Below are 24,257 nucleotides of genomic sequence, written 5' to 3'. Positions count from 1 at the left end.
AATACATGGACCTGGTACTTCATCTGAAGATCTGGTGCCCTGTTGTGCCTCTCTACACAAGATGCACTCTGGTTTCCGTGCAGTCAGTCTCACTGCACTTCTGAATGTTCCTTCTCTAGTACGAGGCCATTATCATGAGCGGGATCAGAGCATATGATTGGAGAGAGCTTTGAGGTACCAGAGAGAGCGTCTTTGCTTCTTAACCTCACAGTTCTCCTCCGAATCCACCTCTGTAAGTAAGCTGTGACCTTGAACATTACGAGGTGCCTTTAAGTATGGAGTCATCTCTGAGACTGTTCTCAGTGTTTCTCCACTTACCAGTTATACAGAGATCTTTATAGCATATAGAGGCCTTCCTCTTGTTTCAAACACCAGTTGCTGTGCATTGTTTGTGCTTGGAATAACATCTAAGTCCTTCTGTGGCCTACAGACCCACTGAGAACTGCCTGTCTCTTCAACCTCACTGTTCCTCCTCTTCCTCTGAGTCACCTCCGACCCCCAGTTCCCCCAGTGCTCAACGCAAGCCCTCCCTCCTCAGTCAGACTTACAGCGCGGGTGAGACCGCTGAGGTGACACTGATGTAGTTGTTCTCGGCTATGCTGAACTGATGGAAGAGGACCCACTCGGGCATCTTCTTGGTGATGGAGTAGCTAGACAGTGGATGCAGCTGCGCAACCTGCTTGTGTGTGAGCATTAAGTAGTTACCTGACCCATCGACATCCCGAGCAATCTAAAAGGTAGGGTCAAAGAAAAAGGGAATCGAAACAAACATGTTAGTTGAAAAATTTTATACAGAATAAAATTAAAATTTTGTCACCCATGTTTCCTGTTTTCAAATCATAGAAAATAAGTCACAATAACTTTTGTCTTAAAACTTGAAATAGTGACGACAGTTAGCTTCAGCACTTTAAGGCAGTCGCTGAAACAGTGTGACTGTAAATGTTTGGGTCATGAAATAGAACATAGCATGCCACCGGCTCTGCCATCAACTGTCCACGCTACCAAGGCTTTATGCCTAATGTTTAGCTCAGCTCATCTTTACCACTTCTTACATAGATAACCTATGTTTCCTCACAGATGAAGAGAGCTATACTGAAATGTCATCTATCTCTCCATTAAGCTGCTCGTTGGGGTACACTGTGGCCCACTCTGATGTGAAGAACATACCTACATCTCTGTCATAGACATTACTTAGCCTCTCAACGGAAATGAAAGAAACAACTGAGGCGGTACTTTAACTTGCTGGGCATTCAGATCACTGGTCAAAGGGAAAGAGGAGCTGTGGTGTCTTCTTCCCTCTCTAGGGAAGATCGGTCTCCTTGGGCAAAATTAACATATAATATTCTGGCTTGAGAAGTATGCTTAAATACCAAATCTTAAATTGACATCTTTTTAGTGTTATTTAAAAAGTTAAGGTCAATAAAACTATCACTGTGAGATTGCTGACTGAATCTCCTACGTATGTGGCATTAGTGCCACACGTACCAAGGCAGCTCCACTCCTGCTTACCTGCATAAAGTATCCAGAGAGCAGCGATTTCTTGATGTTCAGACTGTTTTCCTTGGAGCCAAAGGCAGGCTCTGTATAGGGAAGCTCGATTCGTTTAATAATTTCTAAGAGTTCTGCTCGGATAACATCTGCCGTCCTGAGAGCAGAACAGTTGAGGAAGTAATCATGACACCACGTCTCCACACAGTCTAGAGGGAGAACAGAAAGCCACTCAGAAATGATGTGTTAGTCTTTAAGCGCTATCGAAGGTCAGGTGAGGGAGTGGTAGGAAGGCAGCTGGGATAGGGCTCTCCAGTGGCTGTGGGATGGGCCACACCTGTAGCAGCTGCTGAGCTGTGAGCCCAGTGTACTGGAGTGTCAGAAGCACGTTTCCCAGCTCGTGGCTATAGGGAGGGAGGCGCAGGAGATTGTATTAGCAGCTGCACTTCCTTCTCTGTACAGATGTGTACTGCTGGAGACCCAGAGCTAGACCCATACTTCATTTGGTAAGGCCCTACCAGGCTGACCTGGGAGTTCATTATGTTATGTTAGTTCCTTGTCTACCCTGGGTGCAGCTTTTTTTTTTTTTTTTTTGTTTTGTTAATAATTTTGTTTAACTTTATTTTATGTGCATTGGTGTGAAGGCGTCAGATCCCCTTGGAACTGGAGTTACAGAGAGTTGTAAACTGCTATGTGGATACTGGGAACTGAACCTGGGTCCTCTGGAAGAGCAGCCGGTGCTTTTAAGCCCTGAGCCATCTCTCCAGCCCTGCAACTTTCTTTTAATCCAAATGTACTAGTCTGATTGTGTTTCAAGGTACTTTCTTGGCACTTGAAATTGCATCTTGACTGAAGACTGCAGATGGCCTTGGCCCAGTGGACCTCGTTCTGTCCACTTTGTCCCACAGGAGTAGGAGGAGTACATACTTGGTCAGACACCATCACCCAGACATGTTCCAAAATCCGATAACTGTCCCTCTAGTCCACTCTAGAAACACGATCTCTGCTCCTGATGGGATCCTACTGCCTTGCAAACTGAGCTCAAGATTTTTTCCATATTTCACATATTTTTTATACTATCTTCTGGAGCAAAGGAAGTAGAGGCTGGTCTGTGGGGAATCCTCTGTCCCTCGTCCTGGAAGAGGTGCTGCCAGCTCCCCCAGCAGCAGGCCCTCTCCTGTGACACTATGATAGCCACTGCAGTTCAGGGACAAGGATGGTACCAGGGATGTCTGCCCCGCCCTCCCCAAACCCCATACTCTCTGTCTGTCTGTTACTGTACTTCAGGCTTGCTGCTTGTGAGCTGTTGCCCAGAGTACTCAAGCTCCCCAAATCTAGACCTGTGCTGCGACATGCTAGGTGTCCGAGCGGCTGGTGGGACTATCAGAAGGAAGGCTACAGATAATTCAAATATCTGAGCCTCAACTGGGGAAGGGGGAAGGAACGGGAAAGTTGTTTTTGGGGATCTTGTTCACGTACGCTCATTGGTAGAGTTCAAAGCTGTGTCTTGGTAGGCCCTGTAGACATTGATGAGCGTAAAGTGATCACCTTCAGGGTGCAAGAACGTTTTCCAGCAAGTCTCAGCCGCCTCCTCAGCACCTTGAGGCACGTGCAAGAAGCAACTGGGAGCTTTAAGATGCAAGAGGTCACAGTTAGCAATGCAGAGGACACTTCAACCTGGCCCAGCGTGCCCAGAGGCAGGACTCCTGTCTATGAGCCCACTCCTGTCTTGGTTCTCTGAATTAATATGTTGTTCTCAATATTCTTGTTTATTTGGAAGCCAAAGAAATTGAGAGTGAGTTGTCTTAATTCTTTCTCTCTTTTGTGCATGTTGCTCTGCCAATGGCAGTTAGTGCCCTGCTCATACAGTGGAAGCAGGGTGTCAAGGGGCCCACGAGTCAGACACAGGATTAGGACTAGGTTCAGAAATGGCGCAGTATTTAGTCCATGCTGCTGTCAAAGACTACATGAAAATATAGGAGCCAGTGTCAGTGAAGCTGGCAGGAAGCAAAGCCACACGGTAATCTTGGAAGCGCTGCCTCGTGGCTGTTTGTTGTTTGCACTACACTAGTCCTGTTGGCAATAAGCCAGGCATGACCTTTTGAATTTTTACATTTAGGTAATTTAAAAAAAATCTCCCCTTTATAGTCTGTTAAAACACTTTACTGCAGGGCCATGGTGGCATATGCCTTTAATCCCAGCGCTTGGGAGACAGAGGCAGGTGGATCTTTGCCTTCAAGGCCAGCTTGGTCTTACAGAGTGAGTTCCAGGACTACACGGAGAAACCCTGTCTCGAAAATAAAAAGAAACAAACAAAACCCCACTTTACTATCGTCTGCAAAGTTAGATGGACCAACCATGTCCCTGCTGCATACTCCGTTTAAATCTAGACTTGTTGTGGATTCGTGGTACAAAAGAAGGGTCATTAAGGAATACCTGTTACCATGGCGGCAATGGTTAACATTTCATCTACACAGTCAAATTCACAGGATGCTAAGATAGACTTTGAGAGCTGTGGATCCAGAGGAAACTCGGACATGATGATTCCAAACTCGGAAAGATTCCCATCATTGTCCAGGGCTGCCAGGTAATCTAAATCTTCCAGGGCTTGCATCAGGCTTTCTGGGGCTAGGAAAGAGAAAAAAAGAAAAAAGGAATATATTTTGCACAACTGAGATGGAATTTTTCATTCTTGTATAAAACAAGCAACAAAACCTGTGAAGCAAGAACTGGTCAGACACTGAGTCAGTAGATTCTGAGGGGCTGACAGGGAAACCCTTATGGCTGTCTAGATAAGGACCCTGACAGTGGCAGGCTGCTGTGCAGAGGACAGCCAGGGACTCTTTAGATTTAATGCAGTCCTGATGGGGCAAAGATGACCCTGAGGATCTGAGACCTCTCCAGACCAGACAGCAATGCTCCAATCGGTGTGACTGGAGGGAACATATCTGGTGCTCACACAGAGCCTGCTCCCACCAGCCAACCAGCCAGAGGGCCTGCTGCAGGCTCAGAATACTGACTATAAGCAGTCCCGGCACTAGTCTACAGAGCCAGTCCCGAGCACACGTAACGGAAGTCAAAAATATCATTGCTCAATAAGGCAAAGACACATGGTCTAGAACCCAGTAAACAGATATGACAAGAACAGCAGAACAAAGAAGACAGAGCGGCCGAGAAGTCAGAAAGACTTCTTGTAGAAAACAGTAAGGCCAGACACAGACACACGAGGTTACTGCAAACAAACTGACTTTCCCTGTCCCTCATTTCTTTCCAACTTAGATTACACAGGCAGCAGTACTGTGTGTGTTAGATCTGCTCAGTTTCCACAAAGAAGTCCATTTAGTATCTGACTATGTGGAATCAAGTCATATTAAATATGCTTTTCCAACTCTGCTACCTGGTGTCCAAATAAAGGCTACACGGGGAAGCCAACTCCTGCTGTGCTACCTAAAACCAAAGGATTTAAGAGAGCCACTGGCTGCCTTCCGTCGGTCTTAGCACTGGCATGTATGTGGTGTGTGGGAGACAGCACCCGTAGGCCCAACCATAGGCACCCAAGAAGCAACTGAACCTGCCTATGCCAGGGAGTTTTTAGGTGACTAACAGGAAAAAAAAAGTCACTTATGGTGCTTGGCTTAGGTTCCGGCGACATGGCAAAACGCACCAAGAAGGTCGGGATCGTCGGGAAATATGGGACCCGCTATGGTGCCTCCCTCCGGAAAATGGTGAAGAAAATTGAAATCAGCCAGCACGCCAAGTACACGTGCTCCTTCTGTGGCAAGACCAAGATGAAGAGACGAGCCGTCGGCATCTGGCACTGTGGTTCGTGCATGAAAACAGTGGCTGGCGGGGCCTGGACCTACAACACGACTTCTGCCGTCACAGTGAAGTCTGCCATCAGAAGACTGAAGGAACTGAAAGACCAGTAAAAGTGCTACCATTTGATACCCAAGCCTGCTCAATAATGCACAGCCAACTAAATAAATGGGTTAATTTACGTAAAAAAAAATTAAAAAAAAATCACTTATTTGCTATTTACACTTTGACCACTGAAGGTAAGTGTCAAAATTTTAGGCACACTGAGAAACTCTACAGCATGCTTACAAGCTCTGATTTGATCAGATTCCCACTAACGTCAAGAGGCCAGGAAAGCTTTAAGAAACCACTCGTGCGTTTGGGACACACCAACGCTGCCCTGCAGCCTCGTTGGGGGGGAGAGCAACTGAAGCAAGGCACCAGGAACAGACAGGGTGATAGATAAGGAGCCGTCACAGGGAGCGCTGTTGAAAGTGACACCCCACTACCGAGGGACAGTGAAGTCCGTCACTTTTTGTTTCTGATTTTTTTTTTCACCATCAAAAAATTTTTTTTGTTTTTTAGTTTTTTTGAGACAGGGTTTTTCTGTAGATTTGGAGCCTGTCCTGGAACTTACTCTGTTGACCAGGCTGGCCTCAAACTCAGAGATCTGCCTGCCTCTGCCTCAACGAGTGCTAGGATTAAAGGCGTGTGCCAGCATCGCCTGGCACTCACCATCAAAATTTAATACGAAGCAGAATGGCCTCTTTACCCCTGGGGACTCTAGGCCTGACCACACTGGTGAACACAGAACCTTGAGAGTTTACAGTGCCAGGAAGGAAACAGACAGGCTACTTAGAAAAGTAGTCCAAGAGTTCCATCAGAGAGCTGTGGGTCCCAAAGGGACAGCTGATGTGCTACAGAGGGGCCGGCAGCAGCTGAAGGAAGGACTGGGAACGCTGGCCTCACCAGGGAGCACCTGGACACAGCAAAGCTGTGTGATGGGCTACAGGCCTCACGACGACTCCACACGAGCATACGGCTCGACAGACAGGCTCTGTTCCCAAAGAGCACTGACTACTCATTTTAACATCCTGAAGTCAAGTTGGCTGCTCACAGAGTTAACAGAAGGACGGAAATCACTTCAGAACTGTGCTCCTGGGCCTCATGCAAAGCTTTTCTTGTGTGCGTTTATCATAAAGGAGGAATGGGTTAATGCTCATGGATGGCACACATGAGGGGCTTTAACACCTAACCCAACAACACTTGCTGTACTGCATTCTAAGACATCTCCCCAGTGCTGCCCATAAAAGTACATTTAAGAGTAGAATGGCCTAGATGAGGGTTTTTCAATGGCAGTGTTGCCTGAATGCAAATCACGGTAGACAGTAAATGAAGGGTCAGATTAAGGCCACCTCATTGTAGAACAAGACTGCATTGTTCTAAAGGTAGCTTCAAAAGGAGCAAAACAGCCTTCTTATTAGACATTCTTGTCAATGACAGCTCTGCTTTCTGTGGAATGTCACTGCAAGCTCACAGGCTTCCCTTCCCTGGTCACTCACACTTACCTGAGGGACTACAATCATTTCCTCACTGTTCCAAGCATTCACTCTATCCAGAAGGAGTCCCAAACAAACTCCTGCATGTGCCTGTCTTCTCCTTCCACCAATCAGTGGGGCAGGTCTTGACTAGGCAGCTGGTGATTGGTAAAAAAGATCAAGTCCCTCTGTGGGAGGGGCTGACTGAGAAGCAGTATGGGTTCTGTGAGGGAGTCATGCATCATGCGCTCGCTCGTCAACAACTCCAAAAGCCCAAGGCCAGCAGTCTTACTGGGATGGAGGAGCCCGACTCAGGGCACTGTGGTGCTGCCATCTCATCACTGTGACTCATTATCTGTTTGCACACCCATGGAAACTGCCTTCTGCAGTCCAGGGCAGGCAGCCTTGGGATTTTGAGCTCAGTAAGGAGTGTCTCGCACCTGCAATACCAAGCATTTGCCGAACCCTGGTCACTTTTCTAAGGGATAAAAATATATGAACTAACTGACCTTACCCTTGAAGCAGTTACTTTGATGGCCTTTAATCCCAGCACTCAGGAGGCAGAGGCAGGCGGAGCTCTGGGAGTTCGAGTCCAGCCTGGTCTACAAGAGCTAGTTCCAGGACAGGAACCAAAAGCTACGGAGAAACCCTGTCTCAAAACCAGGAAAGGCTTCAAGGCTACAGAGAAACCCTGTCTTGAAAACAAAACAAAAAAAGAAAAAAACCACTATTTCCATTCTGTGCCTTTAACATCCCTCCCCTATACATTTTCAGTATCTATAAAATGATTTTCATGTTTCCAAGGTGTTGCAATGCATTTCGTCTTGGGAACTGTTTTTGACATATTCCTCTTGGCACCTGCCCCCCTTCTCTGAAGATGGCGATAAATTCTGTGTGGCCTTTGCACAGACAGTAGTGTCTGTGCGGCACCCAGCAGTCAGTGGGGGGAAACACTTGCAGCACAAGCCTGACAGCCCGGACCCCACCCCGGAACCCACTCACTGGTGCAAGCTGTCCTCTGGCTGCCACAAATGAATGCACCCTAGGCCTTCACAGGGACAGTGGCTGTACGGTTTCTCAGCTCTGGACTGTTCTGGAAGCAACATGCAGCAGGCATCCTGCTTGCAGAAAGGAGCCCTTCCCTAGCCAGAGCTCCACGTGCAGCCAGGGTGATCACCGAGCCAAGCTAGCAGGTGGCTTTCTCTCACTCTCCTGGGCACAGACTGGTGTGTTAAGACTAGTCTGTGTTTCAAAGGAGACTCAGTTTACAGTGCTTTACAGACTTGCGGGCTTCCTCACTAACATCTCTGGGTGCGTGACTGTGATGTCAGAAGATCTGGGTTCACTGACTCGGGAACCAGAATGTCTAGTGAAAAATGTGTACCCGAGCCCTGGTGGGGCCAGAGCTGGTTCCCCCTTCCACACCCAGCCCCTGCCCCCGAGCCCTGATGGGACCACTTCAGAGCTGGATCCCTCTTCCAAGTCCAGCCCTGCCTTCACTTTGTGTTTTCTGCAGGCTCTCCCTTACCTTGCCCTATATGCCAAGCTAGAACTAAGTTGGATATGGTTATTTCTCTTTTTTTTCTTTTGTTCCTTTTTTTTGAGACAGGGTTTCATGTAGCCCAGGCTGACCTGGAAATCCACATACAGGATGACCTCAAACATACAACTCTCTTGCCTCCATTTCCACTTCACAAATACTGTGATTATAGGTATATACCACCATGCCTCTGGCTCTTGGTGTTTGTTTGTTTGTTTTTTCTAAAATCACAGAAATCCTGGTCATCCCCAAACCAGTTTTATATGCTAATAGTAAAACAAGTTTTGATTATGACCACAGAGATGATATTTGGCAAATCCTTGCCTTGGCACCTTTGCCTTCCAGGGACAGTAAGTCTCAGCCATCTGTTTCTGCTGAGGCACTCAGCTGGTCCTGAGCTTCCTGACCCAGGTCAACAGTGGCTGTGAGACTTTCATGGAGGTCTATCCTCAGGCAGCCAAGGGAGAGAAAAAAATCCTTGATTTAGTTTTTCAAAAGAGAGGTCCATGCCGAGGGAACTCACTTAACTGCCGGTAACCTAGTCATGCCAAGTCCATTTCCACACGGTTCACAGATCCTGAAAAGGGCAGAGTTTGCAGTGCTCAAACATTTCAATTCTAAGTTGAATTAAATGCACTGCCTACAAGCATCTTCTATTTTTTTCCAAAATGAGCCAGAGTTGATGCACAGCAGAAGACAGTTGTGTGTGTATTGTCAGGAGCCAAAAGTAAATGGGGACTCTGACCCCTTTGTTCCGTGAAGTAAGCAGCACGCAGGAGCCACACAGAGAGCAGGGATCCCAGCAGGGAGAGGGAGAAAGAGAGAGAGAATGAGTGCAGGGATCCCATCACAGAGCAATCCACAGTCCAGTCTATTTTTAGGTATCTCTGATGTCTGATTTCTTCAGAATCTTGAGCAAGCCTGGCTTTTCTTCTCCCCTCAAATCTAGTTCACCAAACACCACCTCTCTTGAGCAAGCAGATGCCAAGGGCGCCAAGACTTGAGCAGCAGAGCTGGATGGCAGTGTTCACTGGTGAAATGCATGCTGTAGTTAGGGGTAGGGTACATGCCCATCACTCAGTCTCTGGGCCCATCCCTACCATCATGAAAAAGGAAAGTCTGCTCTGACTGTGGCTCAGTGGTACAACACTCAGAGCATGCTCAGACTATGGCTTCAATCTCTAGCAACACCAAAATGTAAAAACAACAAAAGGGTGAAAACAACTTCTGTGGAGGGCGCTTTGGGAAGGATTCCTGTAGCCCACCCATCCTAAGTTCAGAGGTCATCAGGTAGAAAGAAGGAAGCTGTGACCCCTAGATGTCCTCCTTATGGCCAGGACAGAGTGAAGGAAAGCACTCGACAAGCCTGGGTCACATAGCTCCCACTTTAAACCTTGATGGCCTCTTGCTGACTTCTCTGTCTTACAAAATGTGACCAAGGACACAGACATCACAGGCAGACTGCCACTTACTTCTTAGATAAGCATGACGAAAAATTTTAAATACTGGCCAAAAGTGTGTGGGGGAAAAAGCTATTTTCACAAAGATACAAGCAAAAACTAAGAGCAAACATACTTTTTAAGTTAGAGCCCTTTATATGATGATCCAGATATTTGCCTGCTTTGTGGAAGCTACGTTTCAAGTCACAGAACAAAGCAGGTTACAGAAACAGGACCCTGCTCTGACAGCCTGTGTCTCCCTGGCTGTGGCACTAGGTCCCCATCACTTTCAGGAGCACGATGGGAGGGGAAATGGGGAAGCCCCCTCACTGTGCTCGACTCATAGGCACCTGCTGCCCATGCTCGGCAAGGAGCCTTGGACAAAGAGCACACAGAAGAAGAGGAAACCCCAGGACTTTTCAGTAGGAAACAGCAGCAGAGGCAGGCACTGGCCACTGTCAGGGCAGATGCCACCTGCCCGTTTCTGTACGTTGCCTTGTGTCTAGTGACTCGGCTTCTCATCTATAAAGTAGAGCGAATAACAGCGTCCAGCTACTGGGCTATTACCTAAGTGATTTAACACACCAGTAAACAAACACAAGCTACTGAGCTTTCAGATAGAGAACAGGTGGGGGTCTAAAGAGATACAATATGCAGACAGCAGGTGCTGGTGGACCTTCCTCACCAGCTGGTGATTGACGTGGACAGCGTAGCTGGGCTTAGCCAAGCAGTGGCAGTGTTCACCTTTAATCCCAGAACTCTGGAGGCAGAAGCAGGTTAGTTTCTGAGATCGAGGCCCACCTAAGTCTACTGAGTGAGGTCCATGACAGTTAGGGTTATACAGAGAAACTCTGTCTTGAAAAACCAAAAAGAAAAAAGAAAGGTTAAGACATGTAGCTAGCTGGGCAGTGGTGGCATAAGCCTTTAATCCCAGCACTTGGGAGGCAGAGACAGGCAGATCTCTGCCTTTGGGGCCAGTCTGTTCTGCAGAGAGAACTCCAAAAGCTACAGAGAAACTCTGTCTTAAAACACCAAAAAAAAAAAAAAAAAAAAAAAAAGAAAAAGAAAAAAGAAAGAAAAAAGAAAAAAGAAAAAAAAAGGTAAGTACAGCTGCCACCACCTCCCGGACACTAGAGGATTTAGCCTCATCCTGCCACATGGAGGATAAGTCAACTCGGTACAGAGAAAACCACAAGTTGGCGTTCTTTTGAGCATGTAACATCGCTCTGCTTTGGGCACAGTGGCTGTCACTCAGGTAGCAGCTGCTTGGCCCGTGCTTCACTGGCCTTTCCCTCAGCACTTCAGTAGCTCTGGGGACAAGAAGAAAGCCAGGGCCAGTAGGCTCAGTTGACCCCTGGAGGAAACTGCTCCGACTAGGATCAGACTTGCTTCAGGAACCTCACCTCTCTTGGATGTTTGACCTAAACTGCAAAGGAGTGACATCTGAGGACACCAGGCCCCTTCAGGAACATATCGTTTACCTTCTGTTCATCTTGCCCTTCCATCCCTCTCTATAGCTGCCGCTCTTGCCAGTCCTTCTGACGCCACTGTCCGGAAGATAAGTTATTCTCTGGGCTGGGGAAAAGGCACAAGATCGAGGACCTGACCTCAGATCCCCAGCACCCACAAGAACAGCCAGGCTCGTGATGCACAGCTACAGTCTCAGGAACTGGTAGCAGGGGTAGAGGTAGAAGAATCCCAGCCACGTGCTCACTGGCCAGCTAGTGAGGCCACTCAGTGAGCCTCAGCCTCAATGATAGACCCTGTCTCAAACATGAATTTAAAGAGTGACACAGGAAAATACCAGACGCTAAGCTTTGGTGCTTGTGCTGGCTAGTCTATGTCAATGTGGCACAAGGCAGAGTTATCTGAGAGGAGAGAACATGAATTAAGAAAATGCTTATAGGGGCTGGAGAGATGGCTCAGAGGTTAAGAGCACTGGCTGCTCTTCCAGAGGTTCTGAGTTCAATTCCCAGCAACCACATGGTGGCTCACAACCATCTGTAATTTGATCTGGCTCCCTCTTCTGGCATGCAGACTGAACATTGTGTAATAATAAATAAATAATTTAAAAAAAAAAGAAAATGCTTATATAAGATCGGCTTTTAGGTTGGCCTGTAAGACATTTTATTAATTAATGATTGATGTGGGGATGTCTAGTCCATTGTGGTGCCATCCCTGGGCTGGTGGTCCTGGGTTCTATGAGAAAGCATGCTGGTCCGGTAGCAGTTGTGCACGCCTTTAATCCCAGCACTCGGGAGGCGGAAGCAGGCGGATCTCTGTGAGTTTGAGGCCAGCCTGATCTATAGAGCTAGTTCCATGGCAGCCAGGGTTGCTACAGAGAGGCCTTGTCTCAAAAAAACACAAACAAAAGAAAGAAAAGGAAGGAAGCAAACAAGCAAGCAAGCAAGCAGGCTGAGCAAGTCAGTAAGCAGCACCCCATGGCCTCTGCATCAGCTTCTGCCTCCAGATTTCTGTGCTGGTTGAGTTCCTGTCCTGACTTCCTCCAATGATGAACAGCAATCTGCAAGTATAAGCCACATAAATAAAGCCGTTCCTCCCCAACTTGCTTTTGGTCATAGTGTGTCAGCAAAAGTAACCCTAACCAAGACAGCCCTTACCACACCACACCACACCACACACACCACACCACACACACCTTCTTTAGAGAGTTTCCTGCCTGTGATGGTGAGAAGGTATCAGCAGTGACCATACCCCACGTGGCTTACACCGACAGGAACCACACGCTCTCGGGTACCACAGAAGGAAGAAGTAGCAGGAATAAGAAGAAAACCTGAGTGTAAAGTTACCTGGCCTGCTCATGAAGTCACATCGGCCCAAGCCCGCGATGTCTACCCTCTTCATGAAGAGCACCATGCTGGTCAGGTTGGCTTCCTGCATTTCTGCTGGCTTAAGCGGCCTCATGTCTTTGGAGGCAAATTCTTCAGTGTACAGACAGAAAAGTTTTCCTAAAAGAAGTCAAGGGAAATGGCTTCAGTGTTGCTGTGACGTACATCTTGGAAGGATTTCACACTGCTTGCTCCTGTGCCTACCACACACCTGAGGGAGAAGACCCAAGAAGCTGCTTGCGGGTCTCCGCTTGGCTTTGGCTGATGGGCTGCAGGACGAGGGAGTTGGCTCTGATTCGGGGGTTGTATACCTTTAACAGAAACACAGCATGTTAGCTCCTGGAAACGCAGGAGCAGCCACCTGCCTCTTTCCAAGGTGCCTGCCCCGCAGTGCAGTGCACCACCACAGAAATGCTGTCAGGCTCTTTTCCTTTGGGGTCTGCCACTCACCGAGAGATGGAAACTGCGAGAGCCTTGACCTCTGTAAGCTGCCTGTGTCCACTGCACCTCTGGAATATGGGACCTCAGTGTCACCTGCCACAGTACTGAACTGCTGAGGTGTGGGCATACCCTCCCCACCCAATACCACACCAAAGAGGGTTTCCAATCAACCGGGCTGTAATGCTTTGATGTTATGGTCAGACAGAGTGTTACCTCAGTGGGCCCACTTTTATGACACACCCTGGGATTTCCTGGGGAGTGTACCTACTACAAATGCCACACAGACGTAATAGCTACCCATGCGTGTGCTTTGAAAGGGCAAGTGACAGCCTGTGCTCTGGGAATGATGAAGACTGACTGTAATGAGTCAAGTGTGCCAGTGCGCAACTAGGATCCCAGCACTCTTAAGTTCAAGGCCAGCTAAGCTACGCGGCTGGCAAGAGCCTGGCTCAAAAGAGACTGACTCTTTCAAGGGAGTCTTCATATCTGCTGGGACACCAAGGTGTCACAATAAACAAGGACATTCAGGAAGTACAGTTTTCTCAAGGGATAAAATCTGGTAGTTTCCTCTCTGTCTCAAAAGGGTTTTTTTTTTTAGTTCTAGTGTCTTTAGAGCTTAAGAAAAAATATCTTTATTTTTCAAATCTAAAGATAATGATAAACACATTTTGTATGAAGCTATTTATAATTTATTTATCTTTAAATTATTTTATTTGTTTGTTTGTTTTTTGAGACAGGGTTTCTCTGTGTAGCCCTGGCTTTTCTGGAACTCACTTTGTAGACCAGGCTTGTCCCAAACTCACAGAGACCTGCCAGCCTCTGCATCCCAAGTTGCTGGGATTAAAGGCATGCACCATTGCCTCCCAGTTTTGTTTTGTTTTGTTTTTTTTAAAGATTTATTTGTTCTGTGTACAGTGTTCTGTATGCTTGCAGGCCAGAAGACGGCACCAGACCTCATTTTGGATGGTTGTGAGAGCCATCATGTCGTTGCTGGGAATTGAACTCAGGACTTTTGGAAAAACAGGCAGTGCTCTTAACCTCTGAGCCATTTCTCCAGCCCCCACCTCCCAGTTTTAATAATTTGTTTTCTTTCTTTTGCTCTTTCTTTCTTCCTTGAGACAGGGTTTCTCTGTGTAACAGCCTGGCTACCCTGGACTTACAGAGCTCTGCCTGCCCTTGCCTCCCAAGTGCTGGAACTAAAGGTGTACGCTATTACCATCATGACTGGCAATAATTTATTTTCTAAAATATTTAGATTTAAAAAATTTTTGTTCAATTAGTCAGTATTTGAAAAAGTTAGTCAACTCACTTGAAGCTAATTTCCCTGAAGTAATATGCTAATTGTGTTGATAAACAGATAATCACACATGATGCACCAGAGAAGCTTCAGAAGCAGAACAATGTACTATGCCAGTAGTTTACCTAAAGACACAAGGGGCTGGGCACTGGTCTAGCACATGGGAGGCCCTGGGTTTAATCCCCAGTTAAAAGGAAGAAGGAAAGGAAGGGTGGGAGAAAAGAGATGAGCAGGCGGTAGACGGGAACCAAGACCTTCATGCTAACGTTTGGCCTTTCCTCAAACCTCTGTACTGCAATTCATTTCTTCAAGAATACCAATATGCTAAGGAGACACAGCCAAGACTTTAACTGGTGGCTGCAACCACTCTGTGCACGTCTGATCAAATAAAGAAAACCTTGGGTCACGGTGCACCCTCATTTCCTGGCCACTGGTGTGTAGCGGGAACCCAAGTGGGTGCTGGTGCTGGCTGGCAAATTCTAGCCCCTGGGATGGTAATTACCTGTCTTCTCTCCACACCAACGTCGATAACAAATTTGACCGTGTGGCTCCAGATCAGAGACTCCCCACAGCTGGTAGTCAGCACCACCCTTCTCTGGTCTACTTGGCATCTTTTCTCAGTTTCATCCACCGGCCTGAACAGGTTGCATTTCTCTTTGGGATACAAAGGAATGACCACCAGCTCGCCCAGGTCTGGGTTTAAGTTGGAACCTTCCTGACACACAATGTCATAGGTTTTTTCAATATCCTAAAGTGAAAAAAATAAACACCCACGAGAATAAAGAACAATACTTTTCAGTACAGAAATATCTCAGAATCCAATAACGTTTTAGGTAATAATGCACACGGGGAAAGAAACATTTATGCTGTTGCCTTAAATGAAGAAAGGGGATATAATCTTTCTTTGGGCAAGTTAAATGTGATTTGTACACAATTTCATTGCTTTTAGTTCAGAATGGCTTTCCCCTCAGGAACCGTCCTACCTGCCTCTAGGCCTTCCTTCTATATTTTTCCAGCTTGATGCCATTTCTCAGATACATTGCCGTGAGCAGAAAAATCAAGCTCCCCCTCACGTTAGTGGGGGTGGCTCACTGTTCCTTGAGCCAGTGGAGCTAAACATTGCTTAACATCATCTAGAATTTCTATAAAGGAAAGTGTACCAGCCAGGTGTGCTGGCTCGTGCCTGTATTCCCAAGGCTCAGTGGGGCTGAGGCAGGAGGATTGCTGCGTGGACTACTGTGTGAAAGTTCACCTCAAAAAATTAAAATAAAACAGAAAGGTACATACAAATGCATGACTGGGATCCTCACCTGGGCCACCTTAGAAATCATTTGACCCACGTGTACTTCAAAGTGGTGGCAGGAAAGCCATGAGACGGGCAGGAAGCAGTCCTTGCATTTATAGGCGTTTGGAACAGTCTGCTCAAAAACACATCAAACACTGGGGAGGAATAGAAACCACCTGCCATGAAATGACTGACAAGCAAAGAGCAGCGCCTGAAGGCAAAGTGTTTTACTTTGCATATTTCCCAAATCACAGCTAGCTTTTGAAAACAGATGTAACTTAGTCTGAGTCCTTTTATAGTTTCAGAATTTGTCTTCTTTCTCTTTGTGTGTGTGTGTTTGTTGTTTTGTTTTTAAGACAGGGTTTTTCTGTGTAGTCCTGGCTGTCCTGGAACTCACTCTGTAGACCAGGCTGGCTTTGAACTCAGAGATCCTCTTGCCTCTGCCTCCCTGGTGCTGGGATTAAAGGCATTCACCACCATGCTGGTCAAATGTCTGTCTTTGAAAGTGTAAAGCAAGCCACCACATGGGAAGCTCACCTAGCTGATCAGAGTCACAGAGTTCAAAGTCGGTTTCCTGTGACCTCTGCAGTTTTTAAGGCTCTATTCCCTTCTTCCTGTCTCTAGCCCATGATGCCCTCCTTTCTACATCGTTTGTAGAGTGGCTCTCGTCACCTTAAGGGCTTTGGAGTATAGATCTGCCTTGAAGAGGGATCAAAGGCCTCTGGGAGCTGGGAGGCCTGTTCTTGCTGTCCTCTCCAGCAATAGACCGCTTACCTGGACAAAATCTTTTTATTTTTAAACTAGAAAAACCACACAAATCTTTACATCCTAAATAATGAAGAATTTGTTAATTTGAATAGTAAGAGCAAACTATTTCTTGTTGATGCTTGGGAGATGGGGGCAGGACAACTGAGAGTTGTTGCTTCCTGTCTAAAAGAAGAAATGAACAATCCAGGTCGCTCACTTCATTTACCACACACATTTTCTTAGACAACCTCAGTGGGGACGCCCACATTCCCCCAGCTTCAGGCAGACGTCACTCCCAACAGAGAACACGGAAAAGGAGATTCAACGCTGGAGCCCACTTAAGAGCAATTTTTTTTACCATCTGGTAACTAAGTTGATTTTTGTTTTGTTTTGCTTTTTGAGACAGGGTCTCATCATGTAACTCCAGCTGACCTGGAGCTCTCAGAAATCTGCCTGCTTCTGGTTGGTAAAATTTTCTTATATTGAATTCTGGACACACATCTGAGAGTGTGCACACAGATGGAGGCACACACACCATTGCTGAAGGAGAAATGAAGGAAATGGTCAGCAGGAAAAGGTAGAGGCAAAAGAAATGGATTCTATGTACAGCTCCCACCCGAGCACAGCTGACATATCACATGTAAGGCCATAATCTTCAAAAATTATAAAATGCAATGCTGGAATATGCATCTGGTTCTTCAAGCATTCATTTCCTTGGTCTCTCTACACAGTCCTGGCTATCCTGGAGTTCACTATGTGACCGGCACGGAGACGCTGCCCCTGCCTCTCTAGTGCTGGGATTAAAGGTGTGCTCCACCACGCTCAGCCTATTCTCTGTTTGCAACACTGTGGAGCCCACGCCACCCACTGAAAGGGAGTATTAAACATCTACCTAGGCTTTGAGACTAAGTCTGTAGCCACGTAGACCATTTCCCAGGAAACTCCAACCCTCGCATACACGCCTGCTGGTCTTTACAGTGACCACACACTGTGAACTCAATGGCTGGAAGCAGGCAGGGGTCTCAGTCTGGCAGGTACTGAGTCACAGGGAGGCCTGAGTACTACGGGGATCAGTTCACAGCAGGTGTGGGGCTGAGTCAGCAGCTGGAGCATAATGTGACGTACCTAGCAAGAGTGCACAGCGGACTCCTAAAACCAAACGGTCAGTGGACACGCCTGCAATTTGAATTCAATTTCTTGGTCACCTGTTTGTTTTATATGGTACTGAAGGACCACAGTTTTTTTTTTTTTATTAAGATTTACTTATTTAGTATACAGTGTTCTGCCTGTATGCATGCCCGCAGGCCAAAAGAGGGCATATCTCATTACAGATGAATGTGAGCCAACATGTGGTTGCTGAGAATTGAACTCAGGACCTTTGGAAGAGCAGACAGTGCTCTTAACCACCGAGCCATCACTTCAGCCCCCACAGCAGGTTTTAATCGACAGCTCGGAGCAAGGATTTTTAAGAAAAGAGCACTGAAGAGGAAGGCCCAGTAGCAATTCTGGGTACAACTGGGAAGGCGGTAGAAGGGAAGGAGATGTGGAACTGGAGACAAAGCTGGCTTCCTGGCAAGTCTGCAGGAGCCAGCAGGAGTCGGGGCAGCAAGGACAGAGCAGCTGCCCTGTCCAGGCCGCTGCAGCAGCACCTCCTGCTCTGGGCCCAGGAGGGTGAAAGCTCCCTGTGGTTTCATGGCCACCGCTTCCATGGCAGAAGGCGACATGTCTGCATGGCTGGTGTTTCTCAACAGGAAGGACACTTTCTAAGTGCCATGGACTGCTACAGCTCACCAGTTTAAAGGTCAACATGTCACTGACAGACAAATATTCTAAGACAACCTCTACCCCAAATCCGTTTTGACCTTTAGTTTCCAAGGCGTTCGTTCATTTGGGGTGCTTTCTTTCTCTCTCTCTCTCTTTCCTTTTTTAAATTAACTAATTATATCTATCTATATCTATCTTCTCTTTTTTGAGACAACAGTTTCAAGCCAAGGCTGGCTTCCACCTTCTCATTCTCTGATCTCATGCTTCAACCTGGAGAGTCCTGTGACTACAGACCTGCACTTGGCTCTGTTTTGAAATTTCTGAAATTTTTTTTTCTTTTTCGTTTTTGAAATAGTCTTGTAGACCAGACTGGCCTTGAACTCACAGAGCTCCAAAACCTCATCCCATCACCGCCCAGTGAAGTTTCTGGTTTTAACTCAAAGATGACTGCTAATCCTGTTGGTCTCCATCTGGCAGTTTCGATTCCCCATTGTTTCAGATTCCTGACTTTTACTGTTGTTCCCTTCCTCAGGGTCTCTCTGCCCTTAATTATTTTATTACTTTGCCAAGGGCAAAGTAAGAAAACATTCTTAAACATTCTAAATCATATAATTGGGGCATGAGGATAGAATAAATCATTGTCATAGAAGATCAGTATTCAAGAGGATGTGTGTCATAGACACAAACATCTGATAAATGTCCTTATGCAGATGAGACTCCAATCACTCTCTCAAAGAAAACAGATAAAGTTTAAGTCTCAACAACGGCCCCAGGCTCCTTTAGTTCTGAGCCCGAGTTGAGGTCACACCTCCAAGTTACCTAGGGAAGATCCACACCAAAGCAGGGGCTCACCCCTTAGTAGCTCAACCTGTATCAAACACTTTCTGGTCCCTGTTAATCACTAGAGACACGGCATGCCTGCCCCATACTTGTGAGGATGGGAACACTTGGAGGGGGTGGGGTAGAACAGGATGCTAAGCTTTGAGAAGATGATGTACTTCAGGTGATGCTGAGGAGAATGGAGCCCTATTGTGTCCACTATGTCTCCATGGGAGAAGGCCAGAGTGGAGCAGCTATACGCTGAGAAGCTTCCATCAAGCTGGGTCCCAGTGGAGGGAGCTGGCTAGGAGGATCATTTCTCGGAACTCCTCAAGATGCCACTGCTGGAATAATCTTTTTGGACACTGCGAAGATGTCACTCAGATTGGTTTAATAAAAAGCTGAATGGCCAATAGTTAGGCAGGATTTGGGGGCAGCAAGAATGCTGGGAAGAGAGTGGAGTGGTCAGTCAGACACAGAGGAAGCAGGACATGTAGGAGCTGAGGTAACAGCCATGAGCCACGTGGCAGCATGAAGATGAACAGAAATGGCTTAAATTAAGTTATAAGGGGCTGGTTAGCTCTAGTAGAAAGCTAAGCTATTGGCCAAGGTGTTTGTTTGTTTGTTTGTTTGTTTGTTTGTTTGAGACAGGGTTTCTTTGTAGCTTTGGAACCTGTCCTGGAGCTAACTCTTTGTAGACCAGGCCGGCCTTGAACTCACAGAGATCCGCCTGCCTCTGCCTCCCAAGTGCTGGGATTAAAGGCGTGCGCCACCACAGCCCGGCTTGAGCACAGGTTTTGCTTACTTTGTCTGTGCTACAGTTTGTGTGTAGAATGAGATGTGGAGGGAATGTTTACACAGTGGCTATGCAATGGGAGCAAGGAGTTGGAGATTAAAAGCTTCCCAAAGGAAATACCACACAACAGCACTCGGCTCGGTCGGAATACCTCTTAACTTACTTGTTCACAGGCCAGGAAGACTACGACGTCGCCCTTCTCGCCCGAGCGGTGGATTTCAAAGATAAGGCGCAAAATTGACTCGAAGGAATCTTTCTCAGCCCCGCTGAGGTACACAACCTCCACGGAGTGCTTACTTTTCACTTCTACGAGAGGCACATTTCCGTAGTAGGAACTGAGTTTGCTGAGGAGGAGAGGCGAGCAGTTAATTATGAGCTTCAGTTCGGGTCTTGCAAGCAACACATTCTTAAGAAGTCCAAGCAGCACATCGGTCGCCATGCTTCTCTCCTGGATGTCGTCCAAGATGATGACCCCGTAGCTACCCAGGAAAGGGTTAGACATCATTTCCCTCTGCAGCATATCGTCAGTACAGTACCTACAAGGAAGACATGTTAGAGAATTCTCATGAAGACCATGTGAGGGACTCCCTAAAACACACACCCTTGCCCTACCCTGCCCTGCTTTGTGGCACTGGTACAGGTGGATCTCTGTGAGTTCCAGGATAGGCTCCAAAGCTACAGAAAAACCCTGTCTCAAAAAACCAAAAAAAAAAAAAAAAAAAAAAAAAAAAAAAAAGTTCTTCCTTTGAGGTGAGAGAATCTGTAGGGCCGCAGCACAGGTCCCACACAAACGCACTTTAGGCGTTCTCTGTACATGTGTGATGACTCAAGGATCATCACAGCACTCCTGCTCAGAGGCCTCTGCTTACCCAGAGGTCTGTGTGACTGTTCATTAGAAACGAGCATCCCGTTGCTATCACACGCTTATGTAAACTCACTGGTACATGTAACGCTTGCCTTCAGCTTTGCTAAGCCAACAGTATTATCCTTAAGCATCCCTAGTGGACAGCTACCACCCTTCCTGTCGTTAGCGGGACTCTGGGTGCTGGCACACACTTTCCAAGGAGAAAGCTCAGGCTCATGATCCAGCTGCCCACATGAAGATGACCACTGGGGGTGGCTGGTGGAAGGCTGTGTCAACAGGGTACTAAGTAAGTGTGAAATGTTGTTTAAATAATTGCAAACAGAAGTGGCTGCACGGAAATCATCAGTTTGGGGCACCTGTGCAAACTGGCCCGCACGCCTGATGGGGCGGGGGCAATATTAGTGATTTGATTTATGTATTTGAGACACTGGCCTCAAACTCAAAATCGTCCAGCCTCAGCCTCCTTCATTAGTGATGCAATCGATTTTTACGCCCTCCCCCCAGCCTTTGAAATGTTTTTAAGATTAAGAAAGAAATTTAAAAGCCACCTGGTAGTGAGCCACTACCATACAGATTTCTTTCTGACGCGATTTATACATGCACACAGATTTCTTTCTGACGCGATTTATACATGCACACAGATTTCTTTCTGACGCAATTTATACATGCACACAGATTTCTGCTTGAAGAAGGCAGTTTCATGAATTCTCCACCTATACCAGTGCTTAAAACTGAGGCCCTGGCTGGCATTTAGATAGACACTTAAATTTGGGGAGAGTTTCCACCCCGCCCAAAACTGTCAGGAGTAGCGGCACCAGTGCAGGGTGCATGTGAACATGCTTTCCTTGGGGAGTCTGCAAGCTTGGGGCAGCCTGGGCAAAGGGTGCTCACTGGCCAGCCCCTAGTAACAACCCTGGGTTGAGTTGCTGGGAACCTGCAGGGTTTAGCCTGAAGGCCTGGAGGCAGGGGGTGGGAAGATGGAAGGCGGGGGGGGGGGGGGGGGGGGGGGGGGGGGGCAACGACACTTCAAAGCTTGCACCTAAATTCCTCTGAGGAGCCCCCTAGCCTCCATTTCACTCAGCTGGCTCTGCTGTCTGCTTTCACTGTGATAACTTCAGCTGTGAGGAGATGCAGCGGAGGCCTCTGACAAACCACGCCCCGCTACAGTGCTCAATACCCTTTCAAGAGAGAACCAAGAGCATCTCCTGTTAGTTCCTAGTGTGTTTGGACCCCAGACCAAAACACACACTTCTCATTTAACCTTCAGAATAAGTCCTGAGGGTAGACATGGCCCTCACATTCATAAATACGGAAAATAGGTCAACAATTTAAGTACTCCAGCAAGGGTCACAAAGCTAGAGTCAGGACCAAGGTTTGATTTTTTTGTTTCATTTGTTTTTTGAGACAGGGTCTCATGGTGTAGCCATGGTTTGCCTGGCACTCGCTATGTAGGCCAGGCTGACCTCCAACCTCCTACCATATACAGGAATTAAAGGCACGAACCACCACATCCACTTCGGGGTTCGGTTCGAAACAGGTGACCTAGCACACCTGATGCCACAGACTGCTTCTCCGGCCTCCAGGGTCAGGGTGCTAAGGCTTTACATTTGGTTCTTGCTCTCACTTTATGAGATCCAGGGCTTACCATCTGCCTTTCTGTTCATGCAGACTCAGCTTGAGTGTCACCAGACCAGCAGTAACAAACTGTGGATCGTGCCTAATGAGAAATGGCCTAGCCTAAGACTGGGGTTTTCCTGAGTACAGTATTATTGTAGTCTATGCAAGATGCAGACAAAAGCATCAAAATCTAGCTTCCCAGTCACCTTTGGCAGAGGTGAATTAGGACACAATAACGTAAGCTACATTTGCCCATTTTCAAGCAGATTGTGTTTATGTATGCTCCTTTCAGGTCACAAATACAATCTTGTTCCTTTTCAGCAAAACTCAGCTGAGCAACCATCTAGCCAGCATTCAGTTTCCTCGAAGCTATGCTTCCCATAAAGGGAGGAGATATATGAGCTATGGAAACTAAACTCACGCTTGATTAAAAGGGAGAAGATGTCGACCTATTTAAAACTCTGCTAGACTCAGCATGACTCAAAACTTAGGAATCATAAAGCTTCAGCCTTTCCCCCACAACACAAAGGTCCCTCTCCCTCTCTCTCTCTCCCCTTCACTATGTCCCCCAGCTGGCCTGGAGCTCACTATCCTGGCCTCAGATCCACCTGCTTCTGCCCTTGAGTTCTAGGATTAAAGGTGTGCGCCACCAAGCTTGGCAAGATTCATTTCTCATTTTTACATTAATATGATTCCATGTGAACAATGCTTTAAAAATATTGTCATAATAACTACATAGATATGCTATCAGTGTTCTTGGTAATATAACAGCCTGCACCTTAAATTCCCAAGACTAACATATTAAGGATAACATATTAAGAAGTTGTATTCATATTTGTACCTAATGGAATGTTTTATACCGGGTTTGTCCCTAATGAAAATGAGAAGCTTTTCAGTTCTGAAAACTGCACAGGTTTAAGATCCACAGCTGCTGCACAGGAGACCCACTCCAAAGGAGTCTCACCGCACAGGAGACCCGCTGCACAGGAGACCCGCTCCACGGGAGACCAGCTTCACAGGAGACCCGAGACCTGCTCCACAGGAGACCCAAGACGGGCTCCACAGGAGACCCGCTCATAGGAGACCAGCTTCACAGGAGACCCGAGACCTGTTTGCTGCACAGGAGACCCACTGCATACTACACAGGACACCTGCTGCACAAGAGACCCAGGAGACTTTTGCTGGAAGCAAAGAAAGCAATTTCAGGTATGTGGTATTCAGGTATCTACTATCTGGAAAGTCCAGAAGAAAGCTTAAAGAACTATTTTTTTTTAAAGTTTTAGATTGCCTCTTTTTTTAAAAATATTTACTTATTTATTACATATACAATATTCTGTCTGTGTGTATGTCTGAAGGCCAGAAGAGGGCACCAGACCTCATTACAGATGGTTGTGAGCCACCATGTGGTTGCCGGGGATTGAACTCTGGAAGAGTAGGCAATGCTCTTAACCACTGAACCATCTCTCCAGCCCAAGAACTAATTTTTTATAGTATTAAAAAAAGAACAGGAGGGAAGTGATCTTTACCAGGTATCTATGATATGACCAGTAGGGTTACAAAGAAAATAAAACAGATAAGTCTGAATATAGAACATTAGCTTCTCTAATTAATAAGTAACTTTAAAGCTCCTGATTGAAGGGCTGGCCCAGTAGCCTGGAGGTAGAGCACTTGTCCACCATATGCAAGGCCCTGGCTCAACATCATTAAAAATCATCTGTGTGGTGGCACACCTGTAATCCCAGCAAAGGCAGATGGATCTCTGTGAGTTCAAAGACAGCCAGGTCTACAAGAGCTAGTTCCAGGACAGCTAGGACTGTTTCACAGAGAAGCCCTGTCTCAAAAAACCAAATTTAAAAAAAAAAAAATCTGTGGTTTCGATTGCCATTCAATCTGAGGGCACTCAGAATCATAGCTAGCATACCTTGCTAGGAAAATGAATGAACTGGTTCTGGTAATGATTCTTAAGATACAATTACA

The 24,257-nt window shown here is 46.8% G+C and overlaps 2 protein-coding genes across 2 annotated transcripts in view; one reads left to right on the top strand and one right to left on the bottom strand.

Moving 5' to 3' along the window:
• The window catches only part of Dhx32 (DEAH-box helicase 32 (putative)), a 51,600-nt gene that overhangs the window by 545 nt on the left and 26,798 nt on the right, over window positions 1–24,257 (bottom strand). Inside the window, exons 4-11 of the mRNA XM_057777222.1 lie at window positions 19,962–20,334; window positions 14,890–15,135; window positions 12,861–12,960; window positions 12,611–12,769; window positions 3,925–4,116; window positions 2,968–3,117; window positions 1,510–1,697; window positions 549–730 (exon numbers count right to left, since the gene is read on the bottom strand). Coding sequence (XP_057633205.1) covers window positions 549–730; window positions 1,510–1,697; window positions 2,968–3,117; window positions 3,925–4,116; window positions 12,611–12,769; window positions 12,861–12,960; window positions 14,890–15,135; window positions 19,962–20,334 — 1,590 coding nt within the window. The remainder of the gene's footprint in view (window positions 1–548; window positions 731–1,509; window positions 1,698–2,967; window positions 3,118–3,924; window positions 4,117–12,610; window positions 12,770–12,860; window positions 12,961–14,889; window positions 15,136–19,961; window positions 20,335–24,257) is intronic.
• Window positions 5,121–5,479, top strand: LOC130879134 (60S ribosomal protein L37a). The gene has a single exon (XM_057777230.1). It carries the CDS (start codon window positions 5,139–5,141, stop codon window positions 5,415–5,417), a length of 279 nt encoding a protein of 92 aa, XP_057633213.1. The 5' UTR covers window positions 5,121–5,138; the 3' UTR covers window positions 5,418–5,479.

This window comes from Chionomys nivalis, chromosome 8, assembly GCF_950005125.1.
Source record: "Chionomys nivalis chromosome 8, mChiNiv1.1, whole genome shotgun sequence".
Lineage (NCBI taxonomy): Eukaryota > Metazoa > Chordata > Mammalia > Rodentia > Cricetidae > Chionomys > Chionomys nivalis.
The sequence above is the reverse complement of the archived record's forward strand: the minus strand, read 5'-3'. Positions and strand labels throughout refer to the sequence as shown.